The 27,577-nt window shown below is 44.4% G+C and overlaps 1 protein-coding gene across 4 annotated transcripts in view; it reads left to right on the top strand.

The window, feature by feature from the left end:
• The first annotated feature begins 5,776 nt into the window (after positions 1 to 5,776).
• Positions 5,777 to 27,577, top strand: part of LONRF2 (LON peptidase N-terminal domain and ring finger 2) — a 104,442-nt gene continuing 82,641 nt past the window's right edge. The window contains exons 1-2 of one of the 4 annotated variants that reach the window (XM_063953384.1): positions 5,777 to 5,904; positions 6,686 to 7,729. In XM_063953384.1, the coding sequence (XP_063809454.1) occupies positions 6,994 to 7,729 (736 nt within the window). In that variant the 5' untranslated portion in view covers positions 5,777 to 5,904; positions 6,686 to 6,993. Of the gene's footprint in view, positions 5,986 to 6,060; positions 7,730 to 27,577 lie in introns of those variants that run through there. The other 3 variants (XM_063953382.1, XM_063953383.1, XM_063953381.1) reach the window with 3 other exon arrangements.

Below are 27,577 nucleotides of genomic sequence, written 5' to 3'. Positions count from 1 at the left end.
TATTAGGGTACTAATTAGCACAAACAGCTAATTAGTACCCTAATAGAACATACTGTACAGAGATACTAAGTACGGTGATTTGGCATCCCGGAACTTAGGAGGAGCTTTTATCTCTCTCCATTATACATAGAAAGATTAAACTTGCCACTGTACGTTACAAGCTGTTCATGCTAATTAGTACACTAGTAGAACATAGAGTACAGAGATACTAAGGACGGTAATTTGGCACCCAGGAACTTAAGGAGGAGCTTTTATCTCTCTCCATTAGACATAGAAAGATTACAATGGAGAGAGATTAAAGCTCCTCCCTAAATTCGTGGATGCCAAATCACTGTACTTAGTATCTCTGTACAGTATGTTCTACTAGTGTACTAATTAGCACAAACAGCTTGTAACGTACAGTGACACGTGTAATTTTTCTAAGTATAATGGAGAGAGATAAAAACTCCTCCCTATGTTCCTGGAAGTCAAATTACCATGCTTATCATTTCTGTACAGTATTTCCTATCTAGCCAAAAACCTTGCATCCTGTGCAAGCTAGGCGGACAACTGGAGGGGACCCGATACACGGTTGCTTCCCATTTCCCTTTCCAGTGTCTCATAAACTAGTGGTTGGTCTTCTCCAAAAGTCAAGAGTCTCCTCTTTTGTATGGTACCAGTCCTGAGTCTCTGGGACACCCAGAACCAGGAGATATCAGTACGCAAAGTGGACCCATTTTCCTATAGACTATAATGGGCCTGTTAATTCAGACCCACCATGGGTTCCGACGCTTGCCATGAGCCTTGTAGGGGGTCACAGAAACTTGGGGTTGGTACCCTCTGGTAGCTAATTGTCTCCCCTTCCATACCAACCTAGCGATGAAGGCTCCCACCTCCCACGCTGAGAGTCCCAGGTTTGAGTCCCAAAGTGCCAACCATTTTTTTTTATATGTTCCCGTGACATTCACTTTATTATTTTTTTTCTTTGTTATACATTTAATGAAAGGGTGCACACAGGTTTCACATAAATCAAAGTAAATCTGCAGCAGCGATTCATTCCGCTATATACAAATACACAGCGGTAATGAGTATAAATTAGTGTATTCTGACGCAACTAACTGAGCAACACAGTACTGTAGATCGTTGGCATTTGTGTATTGTACCTGACCTGAACTCCCTCCCTGTCCACTGCATGACCTGTGCAGGCTCCCAGGGGGGAAGGGCGATGGGGGTAGGGAGAGGCGGTGGAAAATACAGTGCTTTTGAAATACAAGTATTAGCGTCCGAGTCCCTTAAGGCATAAACCAACATCAATGGGAAGGAAGTGCCAACCTTTTTTTTAATGTGTTCCTGTAACATTCACTATATTATTATTTTTTCTTTGTTATACATTCAATGGAAGGGTGCACACAGGTTTCACATAAATCAGAGTGGGCGGGGAATTTTCCTACATACAGTAGTATACTGTTGCACATGTCTTGTAACCTGATCGGAACTCCCTCCCTGTCTACTGCATGTACTTTGCAGACTCCCAGGGGGGAAGGGGAAAGTGGGATGGGGGTAGGGCGAGGCAGTGGAAAATACTGTGTTCAAAGAAAAGGCATAATCAAAACCATGGGGAACTTTGCGGTGTATTGTTATGTGCATAGACCTCGCTTATCCCTATCACCCCTGTGTATTTAAGGTAGGGGATTCTGACGCTCCTTCAGAATTACCCTGTAGCCTGCAAAACCTATGCCGTTGCTCGCTCCATAGCTGAATGCTGCCACAAGGCAGGGGTTCACGTGCCTCAGACATTTTGTCACTTTGCGATGCGATGGGGTCTGGTGTATCGTTATGTGCATAGACCTCGCTTATCCCTATCGCCCCTGTGTATTTTAGCTAGGGGATTCTGACGCTCCTTCAGCATTGCCCTGTAGCCTGCAAAAGCTGTGCTGTTACTTGCTCCATAGCCGAGTGCCTCCATGGAGCTAGGAGTCACAGGCGGTAGCCATTTCAATTGAGTCTGCCCTGCTATAGAATTGTATGTGTACCGTATGGTGCATAGAACCTTGACAGTAGAAACTCTCCTGCAGCTTTGCCCTGGTTTATGTAAAACTTGTGTTTTGTCAGTTTGCTATGCGATCGAGCCCGGTGTAACGTAATGTGCATAGACCTCGCTTATCTCTATTGCCCCTGTGTATTTGGGCTAGGGGATTGTGACGCTCCTTCAGCATTGCCCCGTAGCCTGCAAAACTTATACCATCTCTCACTCCATATCCGAGCGCTGCCTGCCACTTGGTGGGGGTTCAGGGACGGTGGCCATTCTGCCAGTGTGCTATGCGATCGAGTCCGGTGTAACGTAATGTGCATATACCTCGCTTATTCCTATAGCCCCTGTGTATTTTAGCTAGGGGATTGTGACGCTCCTTCAGCATTGCCCCATAGCCTGCAAAATATGGACTGTTACTTGCTCCGTAGCCTAGGGCCTCCGTGGGGCAAGGAGTCATAGGTGGTAGCCATTCCTATTGAGTCTGCCCTGCTACGGAATTGTATGTGTACTTTACGGTGCATAGAACCTTAACAGTAGAACCGCTCCTGCAGCTTTGCCCTGGTTTATGTGAATAAAAAAAAAAAAAGTGTCTGGAAAAAACTAACATGCATTCGTACTTTAGGAATCGAACCAGGGACTCTGAGTATAGGAAGCTGAACACTTCACCACTTTGCCACAGACAGATGAATACATCCATTGGTTTTGATTATGTTGTAATGGCTACGGGATTAGGACGCTAACATACTGTACAAAATTCCTAATCTCAAGATGCAATAGTGAACTTCTAACACGTCCATTTGCGACAGTGTACACTACTGGTTTTATGTTGTTTTGTCTGCGGGACTTGGACGCTCACATATTCATAAAGTACTGTAGATGGATCATATACTGTATGCTGTACTATTTGCACCTGTACCGTATATACTGTATTAAATAATGCAGCATAATGAGTATTTACTGTATTAAATAATGCAGCGTAATGAGTATTTACTGTATGCAGCGTAATGAGACGCTTAGTAAAGTAGTCATTATATATTTCAGTATTGTATTTTACGGGAGACCACACGCATGCGCAGTGGTGATTGTAAAAAGTGACATCCGGTAGATGATCGCAGGTATTACACGTAAAGGTAACGCCAAACGCTCTGTCTGCCTCCGTGCGATTAGGTACGCCTCTCTGTGACTAGGCGCGCCTCCCTACACCCCGGTACGCTGCGTATGCTCGATTGGGACAAACGCCTCAGCCAGTCAAGATAAAGGTGGCTACATCTGTATGTCTGTGAACACCGTTCAGGAAGCCTATGACCTAGATATATTGGTGCATTGCTGTGCGTGTATGTAAACGTCCGCCCAGTTCATGACGTCAGTACCGACGGATCGGGTAGTGCGTACTATGCTCAACACCTTGCCCGGTCCGTCCATAGATATCAATTGATCTGCAGATATATCCTACCAGTGTGTACCCAGCATCAGTCACCCAGCTTCCAGGGCCGTCTTTTCGTATGGGCTCAATGGGCACTTGCGCAGTGGCCCCAGGTGTATAAGGGTCCTATGCTGATAGCTGAGGGTCCCCTCTTTCCAGGGGTACCAGATTTTTGAAAATCGGGCCAGGGGAAACAGAGATATCCGACTTCAAAGCAGTTGTCCCCATCCAAGGCTGTTAATTGCTCTTCCCAGCCAGATATCTCGGATTCTGTTTGACTTATAGTTTTTCTGAAGGTATAATCCTAAAGCTGGGACCCTCCCCTTTTGATGAACACTGACAGCTTGTCTCTACTATGCCCAGAAACAGAGATATCAGCCTTCCAGAAGCTGGTCCCTGCTCCAGCTCTGCACGCCTTATATGCAGTTTTATATTTTCGTTGGTGGATTGCTCTGGCTTCTGAACTCTGATCCCCAAGTCCCCAGTACCTCCTGAAAGGTGGGACTCTTTAGTGTTTTTATCCCATTCAAAGCTTAGAAATCTATTTCCAGGAACTGGAGATATGTGCAGTCAAGCAAGCTGCCCTCCCACTGGAAAATGATGAATATTAAGCCCAGTCCACTATCCACCCCTCCCCTGCGTATTAAAAACCTCCTACCACCCTGGAAGTCATGTACCAGGGCCCCTTCATTCAAACTCGCACTATGGCGCGCATTTTACCCAGAAACAGCGACCTGGGACCCACGTTTAGAAGATGAGTGGGTCCCACAGGACGCGCTCATCTGGATCTGTGTGGCATCGCGATAGCCAGTCAGAGGACACAGGAGATGACTGGCTGTTTCCTCAGCCAATCACCTCCTGTAGCGGTGGCGGAGACAGGGTCAGCGTGCAGCGGAGAGGAGCAGCCAATCACAGCCTGCGGTGTCTCCTGCCAGTCCGGCACGGTTTGAATCCCCCTCACCGCGGCGCTGCGCCCAATGCCCCCTTATACAGTTTAGTGTTCCCTCCGCAGCATCTGTGCAGTAAAGGAGTAATTAGCAGAAATTACTGATCCAGGTCCTACATGCTGAGATGAAGATAGAACACCCCCTACCACCCACGTGACATCAAAGCTGCCGCTGATAGCACCCCCAACCCCTACCGCTGGAGGATAGGGGCCCACACTGCTGTTAAGATGGCTCTGCCAGATTCTACCAGTGTGTACCCAGCATCAGTCACCCAACTACCTCAGTGCAACCTTCTGGCCTAAACTGGATGAAAACAACATACCTCCCAACATGACCCTCTCCAGGAGGGACACAATGCTCTGCTTCTGGACTTTTTTCTTAAGTTGTGATTGCTGTCACCTATGCTGAACAGGTTAATGGAAAAGAAAGGTGTTTCAGCACAGGTGCCTGCAATCATAAATTAAGAGGGAAGTCCAGGAGCAGAGTATTCTGTCCCTCTTGGGGGTCTATTCATGTAGAAAGTGAAAACAGAATTGCTACTTATCACTATACATCGCATCGCTTCGATGCGATGTATAGCTGTAATAGGTAGCAATTCATGTATACTCACCCTTCCGACGATGCGCTGCGGTCTCTGGGACTCCTGCGGTGAGGTGATCTCCAGCGGTTCCTCCCTGCGATGCGCGGAGTCCAGCGGCGGGTCCCTTTGCGCATGCGCAGCTTGGCGACCTCCCGTCTGACCGCAGTGGTTGCTGGGAGGTCGTGGGGTGGAGCCAGCGCGAGGTGCCGAGCATATAGCAGGGAAGCATTGAGCTTCCCTGCCGTCTCCGCACAACAGTTCAGGTTACGCCGTCCTGAGATGGCAAACCTGAACTCCATGGAGAAGCGGAAAGCAGAGCTTTCACCATGCAAAGGTATGGTGATGCGGTTCAGGCACAGAGCGGGGGTACCGCTGGAGAAGTCAGTGACTTCTCCACGTTAACCCGCTCTGTGAATTGGAGTAGGCAGAGAAAAGCCCTGTTTAACGCAAAACAGGGCTTTTCACTGCTACATGAATAGACCCCTAAGAAAGGGTCATGTTGGGAGGTATGAAACAATATTTTTACACGCAGACGACAAAAGTGCGCTAAAGTGTAATTCTGCACAGTTGCACCTTAAGCACATTTTAGTCATCATTATCATCATCATAAGCACATTTTTATATTGAAACGTAATTAGATGTGGGCAGTAAACAGTACATGACGACGTGCCCGCAGATTACAGACTGTACCCTAGCACGACCCGTGACGTAGCCCCCGGTCCAGGCAACAGTGTTGTATAACGCCACATAGCTGGTTATATAAAGTAGTCCAGTGGGGGTGGGGATATAATGAATTGCCTCACGTGTCCTCCTAACATTCCCCAACAGGCGAGACGCCGCTATATCTCTGTATCCCCAGCAGAGGGCAGCACAGCGGTGACGGTGGCTGCTGCTTTGTCTGTGCTGTCAGGCAGGAGGAGGATCATGAGTGACTCCCCGCGTAGTGAGTAACCCCGGCAGCAGCATGCTGCGGGAGGAAATCTGCACGTCTGTCACACAGCAACTAGGTAGAGGCGGCTGTCCTGTACGTACAATCGCATTAACTCCTGCATGCAGGCAGTGTAATAGTCCGTGCCAGGGTACACCAGTATTGGGAGGATAATAGTCACTCTGCTGAGGAGATAATACCGCTAATAATAATAACTGGAGATATAATATACTCCGTGTGCGGCACCCTCTTTCTGCTGCTTCCTGTATCATGCTACTGTTGCCAGCGGTGTCTCTTTAAGAGGCAGGGCTGTGATGTCAGTGCTGCTGCTGCTGTCCCCTCCTCAAGCAATGAGCTCATAGCCCAGGATAGGGCAGGCAGGGAGGGGAGAGGGCAGTAAGCTGTGTACGGGAACACGTACAATACCTGATAGTGCCCACACACTGGCCAGCACGCGAGGAGGAGGCCTGGCTATACATGCTGCCCGTACCTCTGGCACATGTATGTCACCGGCAGGGCACTGCAGAGGGGCATCACTAGTCACACCCCTATCCTTCCTGCTTCTGTGGCACCGGAGCCCACCTGCCCTGGTCTGACCGGAGCTTCCCCCTTTATACACTATGCTGAGCTTGGTGTCACTCAACTAGGGCAATGACCGTGTGTTGCCAACTTGGAATCTCTGCTAGGTGCTCTGGCTGCGGTTGGCATTGCCCATGCACTGCACTGGGTGTCGGGGACTGGGGGCATCCTGCAGTGGCACTTTAATCACCAGCTCTATTCTTCTTGCTTTCCACAGGGAACAAAGGACTGTGACAGGGGAGCTGCACCCGGACCATAACAAAGCACTGTGACAATGGAATAGCTTTATGTAACAAAGTCACACATCCCTGGTAATAGTATGGCAATGTGATAGATTCACAGTTTGTGTTGTGTGGCAGTAGTTTAGCTCTATATAGTTATATTATGATTATGTGACAGCTATACTGCACTCCAACAATACAGTACTGTCATGTTGTAGGACCTATATCTGCAATGTCTTTGTTCACATGGAAAGTTCCTGGCTTCTCTTTGATGATGTAGAAAGTGTCCCATAGATCTCCAATAATGGAGGTAAGATCTCTGAAACATTCTGATCCCTATTCCCTTGACCTCCCTGGCCTTTGCTCTGAGATGCTAGGGGTGGCAGAGGAAGCTTTTAAGGCTGGCAACTTTGAACTGGCAGCAGAGATCTATGGTTCTCAATTAGATGAGATGCCACAGCCTGAGAGATCTTTATGTCTGAAGAAAGGGGATGCCTTGGCTTTAGCTGGACGAGTAGCTGATGCTCTGGACTCTTACACAAGGGCAGCAATTCTAAGTCAGCTTCATCCAGAGGAGCTTGGAGTACTTGTTGAAAGCATTGCTCAAAATATTAGAGAAAAAGAACTTAAATTACCTTGTGCCAAGACAAAGAATGACCCTATACAAGTCCCCTGCACTATAAGCATCCCTGAAGATCCTGACCGATACCTGGAATCTGACCTCTTCTCCTGCGTAATGTGCAGGCTCTTACTGCTGGATCCAGTCACTTTGAACTGTGGACACTCTTTTTGTAAAACTTGCTTATTCGACAAGAACCCGCCTGAGTGCAATTTCTGCAACAGCAGAGCTAAAAGTAAAGTAGAGGGTAATGAAGCACCTTCCATTGACATTAGGGTAAATGTGGTGCTTGGGAGCCTCTTAGAAAAGTGGTTTGTTGAAGAGACCAAGGCACGGAGACTGTCTGCGGAAGGGAATACCCTACGGCAGAACGATGATTTAATTGGCGCTTTAGAGAAATTCAACACGGCATTGGAGCTGGGTAAGTAGCATGTTCGCTTATTGGATACCAGCACTTAGTCATTCATACAAAGGTAACCTCATAGTTGGTACAATCATTTTATTTGTGCAGTTGTCATAAGATCTACTGTATACATGTTACATATGAAAAAAAGAACAGTAAGGTCATAGAAAATGAAAAGCCTATAGTTCTACAGCTTGGGCAATACCTGAGGATGAGTTGTAATTTGTGTTGGGTTACTATACAGTTGCTTTTTCTAATATTCATCCTGTGTCCATACAAGAGCAAAGAATGATGTGCTTATATTGCATATCCTTTTTTCCTTTTAAAGTAATTAATACATTATGATAGAACAAAATAAGTTGTTTGAGGTGTTTCAGATATCTGGGTCTGTTTACCTTGCTAAGCTTCACTTCTATACATGCTCTAGTTTATTGGACCCAGGTCACCTCAGCCAACACTCCCCATCACTTCGTCCTGCCATTCTCCATACTTACCCCGACGTATGGTGCTCCTCTACAAAGTCTGTCTTGTCTCCACCGCAGTGAGAGCTGTGAGGGCATGCACCCTGGCTTCCACATTGAGGACACAGGGCATAATCTTCTGAAAATATGAATTTTATAATTTCTTTATTTTTTTAAATGGAACTGATATAGAGTTGAACACATCAGATTTATATGTTCCCACCTTACTTGTATGAATGTAAGCAAGTGCATATATTTGCCCATATGCAAAGTTGTGCGCCCTCCCCCTATTCATACACTTTGTGCAAAGGATACACCTGGAAATGCTTAGGCCTATCTGTGCAAAACCTAAGCTCCTTCAGCACACCCTCACTGAACTTTGCTGACATGTGGAAGCACTGTCAAAGTGTTATGCTACCTCATTCGCAACTGGTGATAAATGGTCTGGAGTACGCACAGTACAAAAACAAGCAAAATACACTGCAAACGGGTGTATGTTCATATCTGCGTCAGACCTAATATATTCTTTGTGCTGCTTTACAGCTGCGATATCCCAGAGGTGAGCTATAACCTAAGCAACATTCCACCTTAACAAGTGGGCACAACACATGCTTACAAATAGTTTTTAGGTGGTGACCACTTGAGATAACAGCTAAGCCCAAAAATTCAGATTTCAGTATGTAAACATGAAATTCCACATGCTAGACTTTGGTTGCAATGGCTCCAATAAGAGCACCACATGTCCATTTAGTATTGTTGCAGTTGTGGCAATAAACTCAATCTCAAATTTGGGCTTCTACACTGCCAAACTCGTAATACACAACCAGGGTATAGATGCCCAGGTTATTTATTGACATTAATGAGTACTATCTTTTTATATGTTTCAGGTGGTACACATTACTTACTCAGCATACTGTACAATAACACTATGGTTACACGCTAATAAGGACATTTATCAAACCTTCTAAAGAGAACAAGTGGAAGGGTTAAGGGGGTACACATGGAGACATTTTTGCTTAATTTCTAAGGCTTAGAAATTAAGCACGGATCACTCCGTGTGTATGCCCCATAGCGATAGCGATGCACAGCCCCGTGCCTCGCTATCGCTGGCTCAGATCTTGACTGCATGCGTCAAGATCTGGCTAGATCGTTAGGCTCTCATTGAGCCTTGCGGTCTAGTTAGGATCGGGCTAGCACACATAGCAGCATGTGTACAGACACTCGATGCGATGTGTGCTAAGCCCACATCAGGATCAGCACACATCGCGCTGAGCCTGAATCGGACCGTGTGTACCCCCCCTTTACTCATCGTAACCAATCAGATACTAGCTATCATATCTGGTTGCAACACTTCCACTTGTCCTCTTTAGATTACCAATGATTGATTCACAACTTCACTAGCCTTTATAAATCTATTCACGGGAAACAGACTTATAGTTTATACAAGTTATAGGACACAACCTCTAGTGCAGTTGCTAATGCAGTCCTCAGGGCACCCGAACAGTCCTGGTTTTAAGGCTATCCATGCTTGTGCACATACCTTACTTCAGTCAGTTTGCTTATATGTTAAGTCGCATGTTATTTAGCATGGATATCTTTAAAACCTGGACTTTTAGGGAGTCTTGAGGACCGCGTTTGGAAACCACTGCTCTAGTGCATGGGTTCTCAAACTTGGTCCTCAGCACCCCAAACAGTTCATGGTTTCCAGGTCTCCTCACATAATCGGCTCCAACTGTGAATCTTTTCAAATGTGTCCGTATACATCTGTGCGCCTGCTAAGTGACCTGGAAAATGTGAATTGTTTGGGATCCTGAGGACTGAGTTTGAGAAGTGTACGAGGTTAACAAGGAATTTATTTTTATTATTACGTTAATACCCCTATTGCTTGTCTATTCAGAGTCAATTTTATACTTTACGATCCCCCCAAAAAATAGTCCACTGTAAAGTAATATGAGTAGTAGATTTCATTATGATAGCATTTACTCCTAATACCAAGTTATAAGAAATCTGGGATTATGGGGGGGATGTACTAAGCAGTGACAAGAGTGGAGACAACCACCATGGCAACCAATCAGCATTGAAGTAACATTAATAATTTGCGTACTATAAAATTATACAGAGCAGCTGATTGGTTGTCATGGGCAACTTCTCCCCTGGCTCACTTCTCCACTCTTTTCACTGCTTAGTACATCTCCCCCTAGAAGGTTAAATAATAAATAATCATGAACATACTGCTGAATGTTTATATTAATTTGAGAAGTAATTGAATTGCGCTGACAACACAAATATTCCTATAATCCTGCATGTTTGGACCCTTTCAATCATCTTTCACTGAAAAGAGTGTGTGGGATAGTTTAAACCTATAATTTATGTTATTCAGAGGGATAGGGATATAATCCTATTTAAACTCTCTGTAATGAACGATTGAGTTCAACCTTGATAAAGCCGTTAAGTGAAATGCGCTTTGGAACAGACCTCACTGTTGATCCTAAACCATTTGATGTTCTTGTAGAATTCAAAATGAATGAATGTTCCTGTCATTTGTTAGCTGGTGAGAGGAAGTGATAGCACTGACACTTTACAGAAATTTGGACAATACCATGTTACAGTATGAAGGACCTCAAGCTTTGTTACGCAGCCTATGAGTCGAAACAGTGACACTGCATTATAACCAGGGTTTACCAATATTATTGATTTCAAATGTTTATCAATCAAAGTTAATGTGACTTAAGCGACTGTGTGGCAATACCCGAATTGTAGAAGCTCTATATGCCGTAGTATTACTATTATTATTATTCCATTATATTTCTAAGGCGCCGTACATATGGCACATATTAGAACAATACAGGGTAAAAAAGGTTATGGAGGGAACCGCACAGATTGAAAACACAAAAAAAAATGTATATTATAAGCAAAAAATAGTAATTGTCTGAAAAAACTGAGTACTATAAATGAATTAACTTCATAGTCAGGTAACCAAACACCTTAGGGCTTTTCTTTGCCTATATGGTGTGTGTATATATGTTAACCCTCAGTGGTGCTCCCCAGAGTCAAAAAATGGTATCAAATTAATACAAAAGAAGCAGGAAAACAGTTGACTCCTGTTGGGGAGCACTCAATTTCAGACATAAAGAAATCTAGTATAGATATCTGTGAAGATCATAAATTTTATTGATTTAAGTTTAATAATAGAGAGTTCTAATTATACCAATAAGTGCGAATTTATACAAAGTATATTAAACATTATATATAGCCTTGGCTATGATAGCTGGGTAGCCGGATTCCTGGTGTTATAAATAAATAATTATGAGGTATGATAAATAAAGTGGTATCTCTGTGTTACAGAAAAAACTTATTTATGACCATCATTTAATCTGCATAATCGACTTTAAAGAAAAGTTATTGCAGAGGATTGAATCATAGGTCATATATCCAATTTTCGGTACACTAAATTTGTGCACTGCTTGCAATTTAGCATGCGAGTGGATCCAGTGAGTAGCGGTAAATTGCAGTACCTGGGTGTTCTGCAATTTACCGCTACTCACTGGATCCACTCGCATGCTAAATTGCAAGCAGTGCACAAATTTAGTGTACCGAAAATTGGATATATGACCTATGATTCAATCCTCTGCAATAACTTTTCTTTAAAGTCGATTATGCAGATTAAATGATGGTCATAAATAAGTTTTTTCTGTAACACAGAGATACCACTTTATTTATCATACCTCATAATTATTTATTTATAACACCAGGAATCCGGCTACCCAGCTATCATAGCCAAGGCTATATATAATGTTTAATATACTTTGTATAAATTCGCACTTATTGGTATAATTAGAACTCTCTATTATTAAACTTAAATCAATAAAATTTATGATCTTAACAGATATCTATACTAGATTTCTTTATGTCTGAAATTGAGTGCTCCCCAACAGGAGTCAACTGTTTTCCTGCTTCTTTTGTATTAATTTAATAACCATACAGGGTACACAGAACTTAACATTACAGTATAAAAAAAGGGGTTGTTAAGAACTGCGCTATTCCGTTCTACCGCCTTGCAAACTAGTGGCTGCTATGAACTGTTGGTGGGTGCACTACACAGACCCACTATTAGAGAGCATGTACAAATGGTGTATAGTTCAGCGCTCACCCGGTTTGCATTGGTCAATAAATATCAAATATATTGTGACTTAAATACCATGTAAAATATATATATATATATATATATATATATATATATATATATATATATACACATGACAAAATAATTTGAATGGCTAAAAAGTAATTTATTTATAAAAAGAATAAATTGTGACAATGTAAAAAGGGCTCAGTTAATACCGGTATTATATCCACACATATAACATATAGGACAAGACAAACATAAAACATAAAAACAATCCCTGTGGGCACACTTGTTTCGCGGTTTACCCCACTGGGAAAAAGATTCCTCTGAGTTATAGCAAAGTCTCAGTAAGTTGCACTGATATTTAGAAGGTGCTGATGTCCAGTCTGTGTCCGTGCAACACAGTTTATAGATGCAGGGATTTAACAGTAGTGTGATAGGTCAGAAGCTTTCCTACCGTTTATAAAGCACAGTCCTGTAATTTTTACCCTGTAATGATGAGTGATGTAGTATACTTGCTGAAAGGTGCAGCGCTGGTACTGTCTGCCGGCAGACTCCCGTCCCTCTGGCTCCGTTGCTTCTCACTTCCGGGTGCTGTACGGAGCGGGATCGATTCTCTCCGCGATCTACGCGTTTCACCTAGTAAGGCTTCGTCAGGATTGCGGAATGATCGATTTCCAGTCCAACGCTGTTTTATAGCGCTTCTATGGTAACAGTTTACTTCCGCCCTCAAATGAAAAGGCGGTGGCATCTTCTTCACTCGTTTCTCTTATAGATTAATTGATCAATTTATAGGACACACAAAACAGTACAACACATAAACACATATATAATAGTTATCTATTGCAATATCATTATGTTTATAGTCCTTAGGTATCTAGTCACTTCCGCCCTTAGGTTCAATGGTGACTCTGGCTTCCTTACCCTTATTATATATTACAGATTTGTTTATAGTGTTGGTTTTGACATACATTAAATGTACCCAAGGTAGCAACTTTGATTTAAAGCGTGTTGCTTCAGAAATTTGAAGAAAAGCAAGAAAATGATTCTAATCATAATACTAGAAAATAATTCTAATCATAATTATGCACTATTGGATATCCAGTCATATATGTCTGGTAATCTTCAATGATGTATTCATGCATAAGAATTTAGATCCACATTGGCCCATATAAACCTAACTGACTATATTAAAATTCAAATTAACAACACCAGATGAAAATAAATTTAAAGCACCATTTATTTATACATCACGTGGTCGCTATTGACAAATATTGATGTTCTATGAGAAAGAAGGGGGGGATGTAGAGAGGCAGGGGATTAACATATGCTGCAGTTGTATTTTTCTGTGTGGAAGATATGACTTGCTTGATGGTATCTATATTTCAAAGTGTGTAATGACTAAAAGGCTTTGTCATGTCTTAAGTCATTTTTGTCATTTCAAGAAGGGTATAATTTCCATGTCGATATTCAGCCCCTTGGGGGTCAGAGTACCTAATTCGTATATTGCCCTTGTCTCTTCTTTTGATAGAAGATCTTCCACGCTTCCACCTCTCCAAGGTCTTAGAATTTGTTTTAATCCCACAAATTGTAAAAGGCTTGGATCTGAATTGTGTACTTCTTTAAAATGTAAGGTACACTATGATTCTCACGTCCATTCTTAATGTTGCACAGATGTTCTTGGATCCGTATGTGCAGTTTCCTTTTCTTCTTACCCACATACTGTAGGCCACAAGGGCACCACAGCATGTAGATAACGCCGGTCGTATGGCAACTTATTCTCCTTCTAATCTTGAATATTTTCTTATTGGAGAAGGAGATTGAATCCTTCTCCAATAAGAAAATATTCAAGATTAGAAGGAGAATAAGTTGCCATACGACCGGCGTTATCTACATGCTGTGGTGCCCTTGTGGCCTACAGTATGTGGGTAAGACGAAAAGGAAACTGCACATACGGATCCAAGAACATCTGTGCAACATTAAGAATGGACGTAAGAATCATAGTGTACCTTACATTTTAAAGAAGTACACAATACAGATCCAAGCCTTTTACAATTTGTGGGATTAAAACAAATTCTAAGACCTTGGAGAGGTGGAAGCGTGGAAGATCTTCTATCAAAAGAAGAGACAAGGGCAATATACGAATTAGGTACTCTGACCCCCAAGGGGCTGAATATCGACATGGAAATTATACCCTTCTTGAAATGACAAAAATGACTTAAGACATGACAAAGCCTTTTAGTCATTACACACTTTGAAATATAGATACCATCAAGCAAGTCATATCTTCCACACAGAAAAATACAACTGCAGCATATGTTAATCCCCTGCCTCTCTACACACAACCCCCTTCTTTCTCATAGAACATCATATAACATCAATATTTGTCAATAGCGACCACGTGATGTATAAATAAATGGTGCTTTAAATTTATTTTCATCTGGTGTTGTTAATTTGAATTTTAATATAGTCAGTTAGGTTTATATGGGCCAATGTGGATCTAAATTCTTATGCATGAATACATCATTGAAGATTACCAGACATATATGACTGGATATCCAATAGTGCATAATTATGATTAGAATTATTTTCTAGTATTATGATTAGAATCATTTTCTTGCTTTTCTTCAAATTTCTGAAGCAACACGCTTTAAATCAAAGTTGCTACCTTGGGTACATTTAATGTATGTCAATACCAACACTATAAACAAATCTGTAATATATAATAAGGGCAAGGAAGCCAGAGTCACCATTGAACCTAAGGGCGGAAGTGACTAGATACCTAAGGACTATAAACATAATGATATTGCGACAGATAACTATTATATATGTGTTTATGTGTTGTACTGTTTTGTGTGTCCTATAAATTGATCAATTAATCTATAAGAGAAACGAGTGAAGAAGATGCCACCGCCTTTTCATTTGAGGGCGGAAGTAAACTGTTACCATAGAAGCGCTATAAAACAGCGTTGGACTGGAAATCGATCATTCCGCAATCCTGACGAAGCCTTACTAGGTGAAACGCGGAGAGAATCGATCCCGCTCCGTACAGCGCCCGGAAGTGAGAAGCAACGGAGCCAGAGGGACGGGAGTCTGCCGGCAGACAGTACCAGCGCTGCACCTTTCAGCAAGTATACTACATCACTCATCATTACAGGGTAAAAATTACAGGACTGTGCTTTATAAACGGTAGGAAAGCTTCTGACCTATCACACTACTGTTAAATCCCTGCATCTATACACTGTGTTGCACGGACACAGACTGGACATCAGCACCTTCTAAATATCAGTGCAACTTACTGAGACTTTGCTATAACTCAGAGGAATCTTTTTCCCAGTGGGGTAAACCGCGAAACAAGTGTGCCCACAGGGATTGTTTTTATGTTTTATGTTTGTCTTGTCCTATATGTTATATGTGTGGATATAATACCGGTATTAACTGAGCCCTTTTTACATTGTCACAATTTATTCTTTTTATAAATTAATTACTTTTTAGCCATTCAAATTGTTTTGTCATTGTGTGTGTGTGTGTGTGTGTGTGTGTGTGTGTGTGTGTGTGTGTGTGTGTGTATATATATAATTTTTTTTTTTTTTATTTATTTATTTTTTACATGGTATTTAAGTCACAATATATTTGATATTTATTGACCAATGCAAACCGGGTGAGCGCTGAACTATACACCATTTTTACATTACAGTAACTGAAAAACTAAAACAGAGCACAGGTAACAGTTGGCGCCGCAATTCTCGGTACACAATACAGCTAAGATGTAAGGAAGCAAAGGAGTACTTGCTATACTACTATTTGCAGGCAGCCGTTAGAAGAGATAAACCGTAACGAGCGAGAGGGGATGCGGAGATATAGACAGTCGCTGAGTAGGAGAGAGCTGTAATTGAAGTGTGAGAGAAGAGGGTTGTGAGAACAGAAGGGAAGAGGGTCCTGCTCCAAGGAGCTCACAATCTAGGGGTTGGGGAAGACAGGAGACATGAGGTGTGAGCAAGCGGAAGGTGGCCTGATGGCAGGAAGGCATACTGTAGAAGGCCAATGCATAAGGCAGGGGGTTGGGAGAGTGGCCTCCAGACTATGATACTGGTACTTTATAACCTTTGATTTGTAAACAAACTATACAACATAAATAGGACCAAGGGGGTCATTCCGACCTGATCGCTCGCTGCAGTTTGTCGTAACACAGCGATCGGGTCGGAACTGCGCAGGCGCCACAGTGCGCCGGCGCATGGCAGTCGTCATTGCCTAGCGATCACTTCTGAGACAGAGGCAGTCGCTGGGCGGGAGGGGGCTGAACGGCGGCGTGGTCCGGCCAAAGCAGGCGTAGCCGGACCGTTGGGGGGGGCGCAGCGGCTGCGTGACGTCTCACGCAGCCGCTGCGGCCAGTGGCAGCGACGAACAACTCCCGGCCAGCCACAAGAGCTGCGCTGGCTGGGAGTTACTCCAGAAATACAAAAGCGCTTTTGTAATTTGTGCGGGGGCTCACTGACATGCGGGGCGGACTAGCCCTGTGCTGGGCGTCCCCCCGCATGTCAGGAAAGATGATCGTAGCTAAATTTAGCACAGCTACGATTAACTCGGAATGACCCCCCAAGTGGGTACATATCAACACCATGGATCCTGCAGGATGCAGACAATAAATTGCACCATCCATGTACCAGAAAGTCTGCATACATTCTCCCAAACAGTGTTGTAATAAACTGACACTGATAATTGTATCCACATTTTGCTTTCTTATATTATTAGGATGTCAAATATATTTACGGGAATGTACTGTATCTTCATTGCTTTAGTTATACTTTCTGAGTTATGAAAACATCTGCAGTGAGAGTTACATATTTCAAGTAGCAAAGAAAATGCTTGTCCTTGTGAAGTACCGTATGGGCCATATGGCATGTGGCAAATGGAAATATCTCCTTTCGAACCGGTACAATGAATTATCTTTCTGACTTTTTAGGTAAGATTAGGGGAGAGTAAAGGGGATACACACAGAGAGATCCGTGCTTAAATTCTAAGCAATCTGACTCGATTGCTTAGAAGTTAAGCATGGATCTCTCCGTGTGTGTATGACCCACAGCGATAGCAATGTGCGGCCCCGCGTGTCGCTATCACCGGTGCTAGATTGGCCAATCCAGCACATTGCTCATTTCACTGCTGGGTGAAATGAGCACGCCCCCCCCCCCCCCACCCCCCTACCCCCTCCTCACTCAGCACACATCATGCTGTGTGCTGAGTGGAGGAGAGATATGTGCTGAGCATTCGTGCTAGATCGCTCAGCACACATCTCTGGGGAATTCTCCCTGTGTGTATGGGGCTTAATAGAAGAAGCACTCATTCCTTTACAGGGTGACATTTCTTCACTCAGTGGAGTGAAACAATTTCCCATAAGTTCATAGAATAGTGAGCACTATTTTTCAGTTCAATGACACCTGTTTACCTTTCACCTAACTCTGAACACGGTCTTGACTGAATGTAAACCTTATTATCAGTTGTTGTCTGCGCAGGGCTCACTTGGAAACTCTGTCAACAGCTGTGGTCAGATATAGAAGTAGTATATTACAAATAAACATTTCAACAATTGCTGAAAGCCGCTTATCTTCGTGAAAAGTTCAACGTCGGTATGGAAAAAACTCTGTTCAACTCTCTAATCTAAAATGGTAAATAATAAAAGCAAAAAACAAATAAAGTTGAATAATATGTTATTAACATTGTTTTCTCATACGTCCTAGAGGATGCTGGGGTCCACTTCAGTACCATGGGGTATAGACGGTGCCGCAGGAGCCATGGGCACTTTAAGACTTTTCAAGGGTGTGAACTGGCTCCTCCCTCTATGCCCCTCCTCCAGACCTCAGTTTTAGAAATGTGCCCAGGCAGACTGGATGCACTCCAGAGGAGCTCTACTGAGTTTCTCTGAAAAGACTTATGTTAGGTTTTTTATTTTCAGGGAGAACTGCTGGCAACAGTCTCCCTGCTTCGTGGGACTGAGGGGGCAGAAGTAGGAACCAACTTCCTAAAGCGTTTCATGGCTCTGCTTCTGGCTGACAGGACACCATTAGCTCCTGAAGGGAACTGAACGCTAGCCGTGCCTAGATGCTCACTCCCACAGCACGCCGTCACCCCCCTCACAGAGCCAGAAGTCAGAAGACAGGTGTTAGAAGACAGATCTTCAATCAAGAAAGTGACGGCTAAAGGTACCGCACGGCTAGTGGGAGCGCAGCGCGCCATGTTGCCCACACATACACAGGCACTGCAGGGCGTGGGGGGGGGCCTTGGGCAGCATGAAACCTATGGAAACTGGCATAAATAAGGGGCATAAGTTGCTGAGGCACAGTCCTACCCCCGCCAGTATAAAAAAATTACCTCATAAAAGCTGAGGAGAAACACGCCATTGAAGAGTGGAGCTTCCTCCTCAGTCAGCCAGCACACTGCTCAGCGCCATTTTCTCTCCTCAGGCTGCAGAGACAACGCTGGTCCTCCACTACTGAACAAGTATCAGGGTGCAAAACAGGGGGGCCACAGTGAATTTGATGCTATATAATTGTGTGATTAACATTATAAAAGCGCTGCATGTCAGTGGGCATTTTGTGTTCACAGACATTGTGTTACTGGCGCTGGGTTGTGAAGTGGCAAATCCTATCTGTGTCCCTCTGACAAATTTTACTGTGGGTCTGTCCCCTATAAGTCCCGGAGTGTCTGTTGTGTGGTTGTGCACGTGTGTGACATGTCTGTGGCAGGAAACTCTTCCTCTGTGGGAGACATGTTAGGAACACAGAGGTGTAATATGACACCAAGAGCCTTACTGGGTGAAAGGTTACATGATAGTGTGAATCATATCAGTAAGAGGTTGGACTGAATCTCATACAGAAAACTGAAAATAATCTGCCTTTCATCCACAGGGACCCCTCTGGGTCACATACAAATTTGCCCAAGTAGTACAAACTGATACAGACACGGACTCTGATTCCTGTGTCGACACTAGTGATTCCAGGGGAATAGGTCCTAAGTTAGCAAAAAAAGCATTCAAAACATGTTTTAGCTATAAAGGCGGTGTTAGAAGTTACGAAGCCCCCTCTTTTACCACAAGGAGAGGGTTTACTTTATTAAAGAAGTAATGTAATTTTCCCTCCACCTCAGGAGTTGAACAGTCTCTTGGAGGGAGTCTGATTTAACCTGAAAAGAAATTTCAGATTCCCAGAAGGAATTCAGGCAGCTTATCTTTTTCCAAAAGGTGGGAGTCACCCCCGCATTTTAGACAGGGCCCTGTCATAAAAGAGAAAAGGTGTTTCTCCCTGCGCCTGGAATGGCTTCACTTAAGGAGCCGACAGACCGCAAGTGAGTGAGGGGATCTATTGATGTGGCCAATAGGACACTACTCAGGCCTACCATTGTCTGTGCGTGGGTGAGTAGTGCTATTGAAAAGTGGTCAGAAAACTTGTCATTAGACATTGACACAATAGATGGAGACGAGAATCTCCTAACGTTAGGTCATATCAAAGATGCTGCTGCGTACGTACTAGAAACCATGAAATATATTGGTCTCTCGGGATCCGAGCCGATACCATGGCAGTATCGGCTCGGAGGGCGTTGTGGATTCGCCAGTGGAATGCTGATGCAGATTCCAAAAGAAATATGGAGGCTCTCCCGTATAAGGGTGAGGCCTTGTTTGGTGATGGCTGGATGCGTTAGTCTCGGCGGCTACTGCAGGTAAGTCGACATTCTTGCCTTATGCTCCTACACCGGCGAAAAAGACACATCACTCTCACATGCAGTCCTTTCGGCCCAACAAATACAAAAAGGCCAAAGGTTCCCCCTTTTTTGCAGGTAGGGGAAAAGGAAAGATATCTCCCGGATCGCAGGAGCAGAAGTCCACCCCTGCTTCTGCCAAATCTGCAGCATGACGCTGGGGCTCCCTTGCGGGTGTCCGTTCGGGTTGGAGCACGTCTGAAACTTTTCAGTCAAATCTAGATTCAATCTGGCCTAGACCCACGGGTCTTACAAATAGTGTCCCATGGGTACAAACTACAGTTTCAAGACGTCCCCCCATGCCGATTTTTCAATTTGACCTTGCCAGCTTCTCTTCCAGAAAGAGAGGCAGTAACAACGGCAATTCAAAAATTATGTCAGGATCAGGTCATTGTCCTGGTACCCTTGTCACAGCAAGGAGAAGGTTTTTATTCAAGCCTCTTCGTAGTTCCGACGCCGGACGGCTCGGTCAGACCGATTTTAAAACTGAAAAATCTGAATCTCTACCTGAAAAGGTTCAAGATGGAATCCCTGAGGGTAGTGATTTCCAGTCTGGAGGAGGGGTACTTCATGGTGTCAGTAGACATAAAGGATGCTTACTTGCATGTTCCCATTTATCCTCCTCACCAAGCTTATCTGAGATTCGCAGTACAGGATTGCCATTACCAGTTCCAGACGTTGCCGTTCGGACTCTCCACGGCACCGAGGGTATTCACCAAGGTGATGGCGGAGATGATGGTCCTCCTTCATCAAAAAGGAGTCAATATAATTCCTTATCTGGACGATCTCCTGATAAAAGCGAGATCCAGGGAACAGTTGGTGCAGAACATCGCACTCTCCCTGTCAGTACTCCAACAACACGGATGGATCATGAATTTTCCAAAGTAGCAGTTGGAACCGACGACAAGATTGTCCTTTTTAGGGATGATTCTGGACACAGAAGTACAGAGTATTTCTTCCAGTGGAAAAGGCTCTGGAAATCCAGAAAATGGTCAAACAAATATTGAAACCAACAAGCGTGTCGATCCATCAATGCATTCGGTTGTTGGGGAAAATGGTAGCGGCCTATGAGGCCATACAGTTTGGCCGATTTCATGCCAGAGTATTCCAGTGGGACCTGTTGGACAAGTGGTCCGGATCCCACCTACACATGCACCGGAAAATAATCCTGTCCCCCAAAGCCAGGATTTCGCTCCTGTGGTGGCTACACAGTTCTCACCTACTAGAGGGACGCAGGTTTGGGATTCATGACTGGGTCCTAATAATCACGGATGCAAGTCTCCGAGGCTGAGGAGCTGTCACACAGGGGGAAAGCTTCCAAGGAAAATAGTCACGTCAGGAAGCCTGCCTTCACATAAACGTTCTGGAATTGAGAGCCATTTACAACGGCCTTCTACAAGCGGTACATCTTCTTCAAGATCATCCCGTGCAGTTCCAGTCGGACAATGTAACAGCAGTCGCGTACATAAACAGGCAAGGCGGAACGAAAAGCAGAGCGGCAATGGTAGAGGTGACAAGAATTCTCCTCTGGGAAGAAAGACATGTAAGAGCTCTGTCAGCAATTTTCATTCCGGGAGTGGACAACTGGGAAGTAGACTTCCTCCGCAGACACGATCTCCATCCAGGAGAGTGGGGCCTCCACCAAGAAGTCTTCGCAGAGGTGATAAGTCTTTGGGAAGTTCCTCAAGTAGACCTGATGGCATCTCGTCTCAACAAGAAGCTTCAGAGATATTGTTCCAGGTCGAGAGACCCTCAAACAATAGCAGTGGATGCACTGGTGACCTAGTGGGTATTTCGGTTGGTATATGTTTTCCCTCCACTTCCACTGATTCCAAAAGTTCTCAAAATAATAAGAAGAACAAGAGTTCGAGCAATCTTCATTGCCCCAGACTGGCCAAAGAGGGCTTGGTATCCAGATCTTCAGGAGTTGCTCATAGAAGATCCTCGGCCTCTTCCTCCTCGAGAGGACCTACTACAGCAGGGGCCGTGTGTGTATCAAGACTTACCGCGGCTACTTTTGACGGCATGGCTGTTGAGCGTCGGATCCTAGCCCGAATGGGTATTCCCAAGGAAGTCATCCCCACTCTTATTCAGGCCAGGAAAGGAGTAACGTCTAAACATTCCACCGTTTTTGGAGAAAATGTGTCTTGGTGTGAAAGGCTCCTGCGGAAGAGTTTGAGTTGGGACGTTTTCTCCATTTTCTGCAGGCTGGTGTGGATGCGGGCCTTAGATTGGGGTCAATCAAGGTCCAGATTTCGGCCTTACCAGTTTTCTTTCAAAAACAATTGGCCTCCTTTCCAGAAGTTCAGACGTTCGTGAAAGAGGGTTCTGCACATCCAGCCTCCATTTCTGCCTCCAGTGGCACCATGAGACCTTAATGTGGTGTTGCAGTTCCTTCAATCAGATTGGTTTGAACCTCTGCAGGAGGTAGAATTTAAAGTTCTCACTTGGAAAGTGGTGATGCTTTTGGCCTTGGCATCCGCAAGGCAGGTGTCTGAGTTGGGGGCCTTGTCTCACAAGAGCCCTTACCTGATCTTCCATGAAGATAGGGCAGGGTTAAGAACTCGTCAACAATTTCTTCCAAAGGTGGTTTCGTCCTTCCACATAAACCAACCTATTGTGGTGCCAGTAGCTACTGACACTTTCACTGAGTCACAGTCTCTAGATGTGGTTAGAGTTTCGAAGATTTATGTCGCAAGAACAGCTCGGTTACGGAAAACAGAGGCTCTGTTTGTCCTGTATGCTCCCAGCAAGATTGGGTGTCCTGCTCCTAAGCAGACTATTGCGCGCTGGATCAGAGGGACAATTCACGCTCATTCTAAGGCAGGCTTGCCGGTACCGAAGTCGGTGAAGGCCCATTCTACTAGGAAAGTGGGCTCATCCTGGGTGGCTGCCTGGGGCATCTCGGCTTTACAACTTTGCCGAGCAGCTACTTTGTCAGGGTCAAACACATTTGCTAAATTTTATAAGTTTGACACTTTGGCCGATGAGGACCTCAAGTTTGGTCAATCGGTGCTGCAGGGTCATCCGCACTCTCCCGCCCGTACTGGAGCTTTGGTATAACCCCATGGTACTGAAGTGGACCCCAGCATCCTCTAGGACGTATGAGAAAATAGGATTTTAATACCTACCGGTAAAACCTTTTCTCCTAGTCCGTAGAGCAGTGTTTCCCAACCTCGGTCCTCAAGGCACACTAACAGTCCTGGTTTTAGTGATATCCAGGCTTGAACACAGGTGACTTAATTAGTTCCTCAGTTATTTTGATTTAACCATCTGTGCTGAAGCCTGGATATCACTAAAACCTGCACTGTTGGTGTGCCTTTAGGACCGCGGTTGGGAATGCCTGCCGTAGAGGATGCTGGGCACCCAACCCAGTGCGTACTTTACCTTCAGTTTGTTCTTTATAGTTACATTTGTTTTCAGCATGTTGCTGTAAATGGTTCATGCCTGTCGGCGTGTGTCATGTTAAATGCCATGTTGTGCGGCATGGTTGAGGTGTGAGCTGGTATGAATCTCACCATTAGTATAAAAGTAAATCTTTTCCTCGAAATGTCCATCTCCCTGGGCACAGTTCGGAGGAGCCAGTTCACACCCTTAAAAAGTCTTAAAGTGCCCATGGCTCCTGCGGAACCGTCTATACCTCATGGTACTGAAGTGGACCCCAGCATCCTCTACGGACTAGGAGAAAAGGATTTACCGGTAGGTATTAAAATCCTATTTTTATATAATGCCAACAGATTCTGTAGCACTTTGCAAAGCATTTCTTAATGTAACACATGGATAAGTTGACCTTGTTTTTGTAATTATTATTACCATCATTATCTTTTATTTATAAAATGTATCATGTGTTCATATTGCTGTACATGGAGAATTACAATAGTATTTACTAAAATATAATAGAAAAAGTTCCAGATAGTGCTAGGGTAAATATCAAATGGTGAGATGATAATAATACAACAGAATGAGAGACCTCTATTAATAGCAGGATTCAATGACCCTCCAGGGAGGATGTACAGAAAGGATTTGAGTTGCTGACTATTACCTCTTTCAAATAGAAAACGGTCAAATACTCTGCTTTCACTCGGCATTTTAAGCACGAGTTGGTTTCCGGTCCCAGTCCTATATGTGCCCCCTTTCAGAAAGAAGAGATTGCCAGGTCAAGCATTTGGACCTGGAAATTTTCTGGGTCAACCCGGGTCCTTCTTCTGTGTGATAGGGTCAACCCAGGTTGCTAGGTTAAAGACCTGGGAGTTTCGACCCTGGTTGCCACTTTCACAAAGAAAGGAACTCTGGTTGACCCAGCAAATTACTGGGTCCAAATGCTTGACCCAGCAATTTCTTCTTCTATCTGAAATAAGTATAAGAGGGGGAGTGCACTGGAGACCACGATAGTGCAGTGTGAGACCCAAGATGGCGGAGGCGCTGCTCACAGTCTAAGGGGATTGGGGTTAAACCTGAGGGGACAGATAATGCAAGCTAAGAGTGTGAGGAGAACTGAATGGCTTTAATGAACAGGTGCGTGTTCATGGCATGTTTAATTTCCTTAAGACTGGTAGACATTTTGAAAAGGGGGAGTGAGTTCCAAGGAGGGAACAGCATGGTTAAAGTCTTGGCAGTTATATGAGTTATGCTAGCCATACATCAGACCAACTTTGGTATGCCACATACCCCTGTGCACCTGCCTGTTCACATGACATAGGGGGTTGTGGCGTGGTTCACGGGTGTCGGGAGGGAATGGCGCTGTGGAATTATGGTACCGGGATGCAGGAGCACTGGAGTGGGGGCTTACTGCCCACATATTAAGTGTGTTAGGAGCAATAGCTGACCACCTAACCTAATGTCTCTGGCTCTCCCACATCTCGCTCTCTCACAACCCCACATCTCTTATTCTCCCACATCTCACTCTCCATCACATCTCTTGCTCTCACACCCCCACGTCTCTCGCTCTTTCACACCCCCACATATCTTAAGTGTGTGAGGGACAATAGCTGACCACCCAACAAGTGTGTGTGTGTTTGGGGCAGGGGTGGCGGGATTCGTGGGTGCCGGTATCGAGTGCCACGGTAGATTTGTGGTGCAGTATGCAAAAGTACTGGAGGCGGGCTTATTGCCCACATGTTGCTAAGTGTGTGGGTGGATGTCACGGGTGCAGCAACAGAGGTAAAGGATTGCAGGAGCACTGAAGTGAGGCGCTTACTTACTGCCCACATATTAAGTGGGTGAGGGGCAATAGCTAACCACCTAACAAGTCTGTGTGTGAGGGGGTGGGTGGAGGGTGGTAGGTATGCCGAAGAAAGAGTAAATCGGGGTGCAGGAATAAATAACGGCTTATATTTACACCTACCACCTTGTTCGACAGGCTAGAGCCTGCTATGGTACTGTAGCTGTGCGTGTGTACTGCACAGCTCCATATGTGCCCTGCGACTGGAGCTTTCAGCGCTGTGAGGTGGTCCCTGACTCCTGTACCTGGAGCGGGAAGGCGGCAGTGAGGTCCCTGCAGCCAGAGCGGTTTGATTATCCCAACTAGTTGGAGCAACCGTTTCTGGATGGGTTTTTTTAGCATGTAGGCGCAAACTGCCTGATCCTTACCTGGCCTGACGTACTTATGACTGGGATGCCAGCATCAGCATTTTGATCTATGGGCCTAATTCACACCCCGTTGCTGATGAGCGTAAATAGCTATGAAGCGATTTTTCTCATTTGCACATGCCGGTACACACATGTACAAGGTCCTAAACTGCGGGGTGGGAACGGGGCGTCGACGCCGCATTTGTGGCCGACGCCGCTCCGTTTAAGGCGCGCAATCTCGGAAAAAGCAGGCCTGTCTGGACCGTTGCTGGGGCGGCTGCATGACATCACACACAGCCGTTGCGACACAAAACATGGCAGGTAGCCATCTGCCTTCGCAGCTAGGCTGCGTAGGCAGAGGGCTACTCGAACCATGCCCGTGCGATGCTTTCGCCCATCTGCGGGGGGAGGGAGGACCCGACACTTGCCGTGTGCTGGGCGTTTCCTCGCATGTCAGAGAAAATTATCGTAGATGTGCGTTTTTCCCCACATCTACAATCAGATCTGAATTACCCCCTATGTCAGAGTTTAGCTATTAATACTGTGTGTTTTTGTTTTTTTTCCATAACCTGGTAAATAGGAATTGTGTAATGTAGGGAGACTGTTGATTTATTTGATATACAACACTTGTAAATTGTGTGAGACTGAGTCTGTGCACAGAGCACAATGGAATTTGCATTGTCGAAAAGCTGCAGCTGCTACATTGTAGCACTTCGTATAGAAATTCAGACTAAAGCTGGGTACACATTGAGCGATTATATTAGGCGTTCAATTGAACGTCCAATATATAGCAAGCCCGCTGGTGGGTTTGTACCCCTGTTATGTCTGTGAATTACGTAGGTCATAGAATATCGCTTGTGGCCTGCAGCAAATCTGATGACCGATATGTCAGTGCATCTGGTTGTGTGTACATACAGTTGCTGCAGGGACCACCAGTACTGACATCTAAACTGGGTGGACATATGTAAATGGCCACCCATTTGTGACATCAGGAACGACACATCAGGCGGACGATTGATAAGTGTCTATGCACTTACTAATCGTCATATAGGTCAGTGGATTGGCCAATCCGTGACCAGGTTTGTACCCCGCTTCAATCGCACAAAGATATACAATACTTAGATATACATGTGTTTCATATCAAATTAATCAGAACAGTTTCCTGATGCTTCCTAGCCACATCGTGTTTAATGTGACCTGGCGCGCCGAGAGGGTCTCTTTGGTGCGACTGCAGCAATGATGTATGGGGGTATTGAAAGCAAAACCTTCATCCTGCAACATCATCTACTAATTAAATCATGAGTTGATCTGCTTAAACTTTCAGTACTGCTTTCAGTTCAGTGACACACATTTACCTTTCACATAATTCTGAACACTGACTCGCTTTAATGTAAACTTTGTTATCAGTAAACTTTGTTATCAGTAAACTTTGTTATCAGTAAACTTTGTTAACAGTTGTTGTCTGCGTCTGTCAACAGCTGTGTTCAGTTGTAAAAGTAGTACAGTACAGATAAACTGTTCCACAAGTGCTGAAAACAGTTTGGTCTTACCTGCGTGGAAAGTACAAATTCGGTTTGGGAAAAAAAAAGTTCAAGGGTTGTATCCAATTAGAAGTGAAGAAAAGTTGTATGTATTTATTTATTAACAGTTTATATATCGCTGCCTGTTCCGTTGCGCTTATTTAGCATTTCTTCGTGTACTCATGCCAGCATCTGGATACAGTAGGTTAACCTGGCTGTTTTGGTGATTAGGATGAATAGAAGGATTATTTGAAACCCAGGCAGTGTTCAGCACCCACAAATCAAAATCACGGACTTTAGCCAACCCTATTTACCACGATTCCCAATAAATAATCAGTTACTCTTCGTTTAACTTTGGTTGATTAGCTGTGAGCTCACAGTAAAATTATGGTTAATTATTTTGGTTTGACAAACTGCCCAATCAGCTATTGTACATTGAGTG

This window comes from Pseudophryne corroboree, chromosome 2, assembly GCF_028390025.1.
Source record: "Pseudophryne corroboree isolate aPseCor3 chromosome 2, aPseCor3.hap2, whole genome shotgun sequence".
Taxonomy (NCBI): domain Eukaryota; kingdom Metazoa; phylum Chordata; class Amphibia; order Anura; family Myobatrachidae; genus Pseudophryne; species Pseudophryne corroboree.
This window is presented reverse-complemented; position numbering and strand designations above follow the sequence as displayed.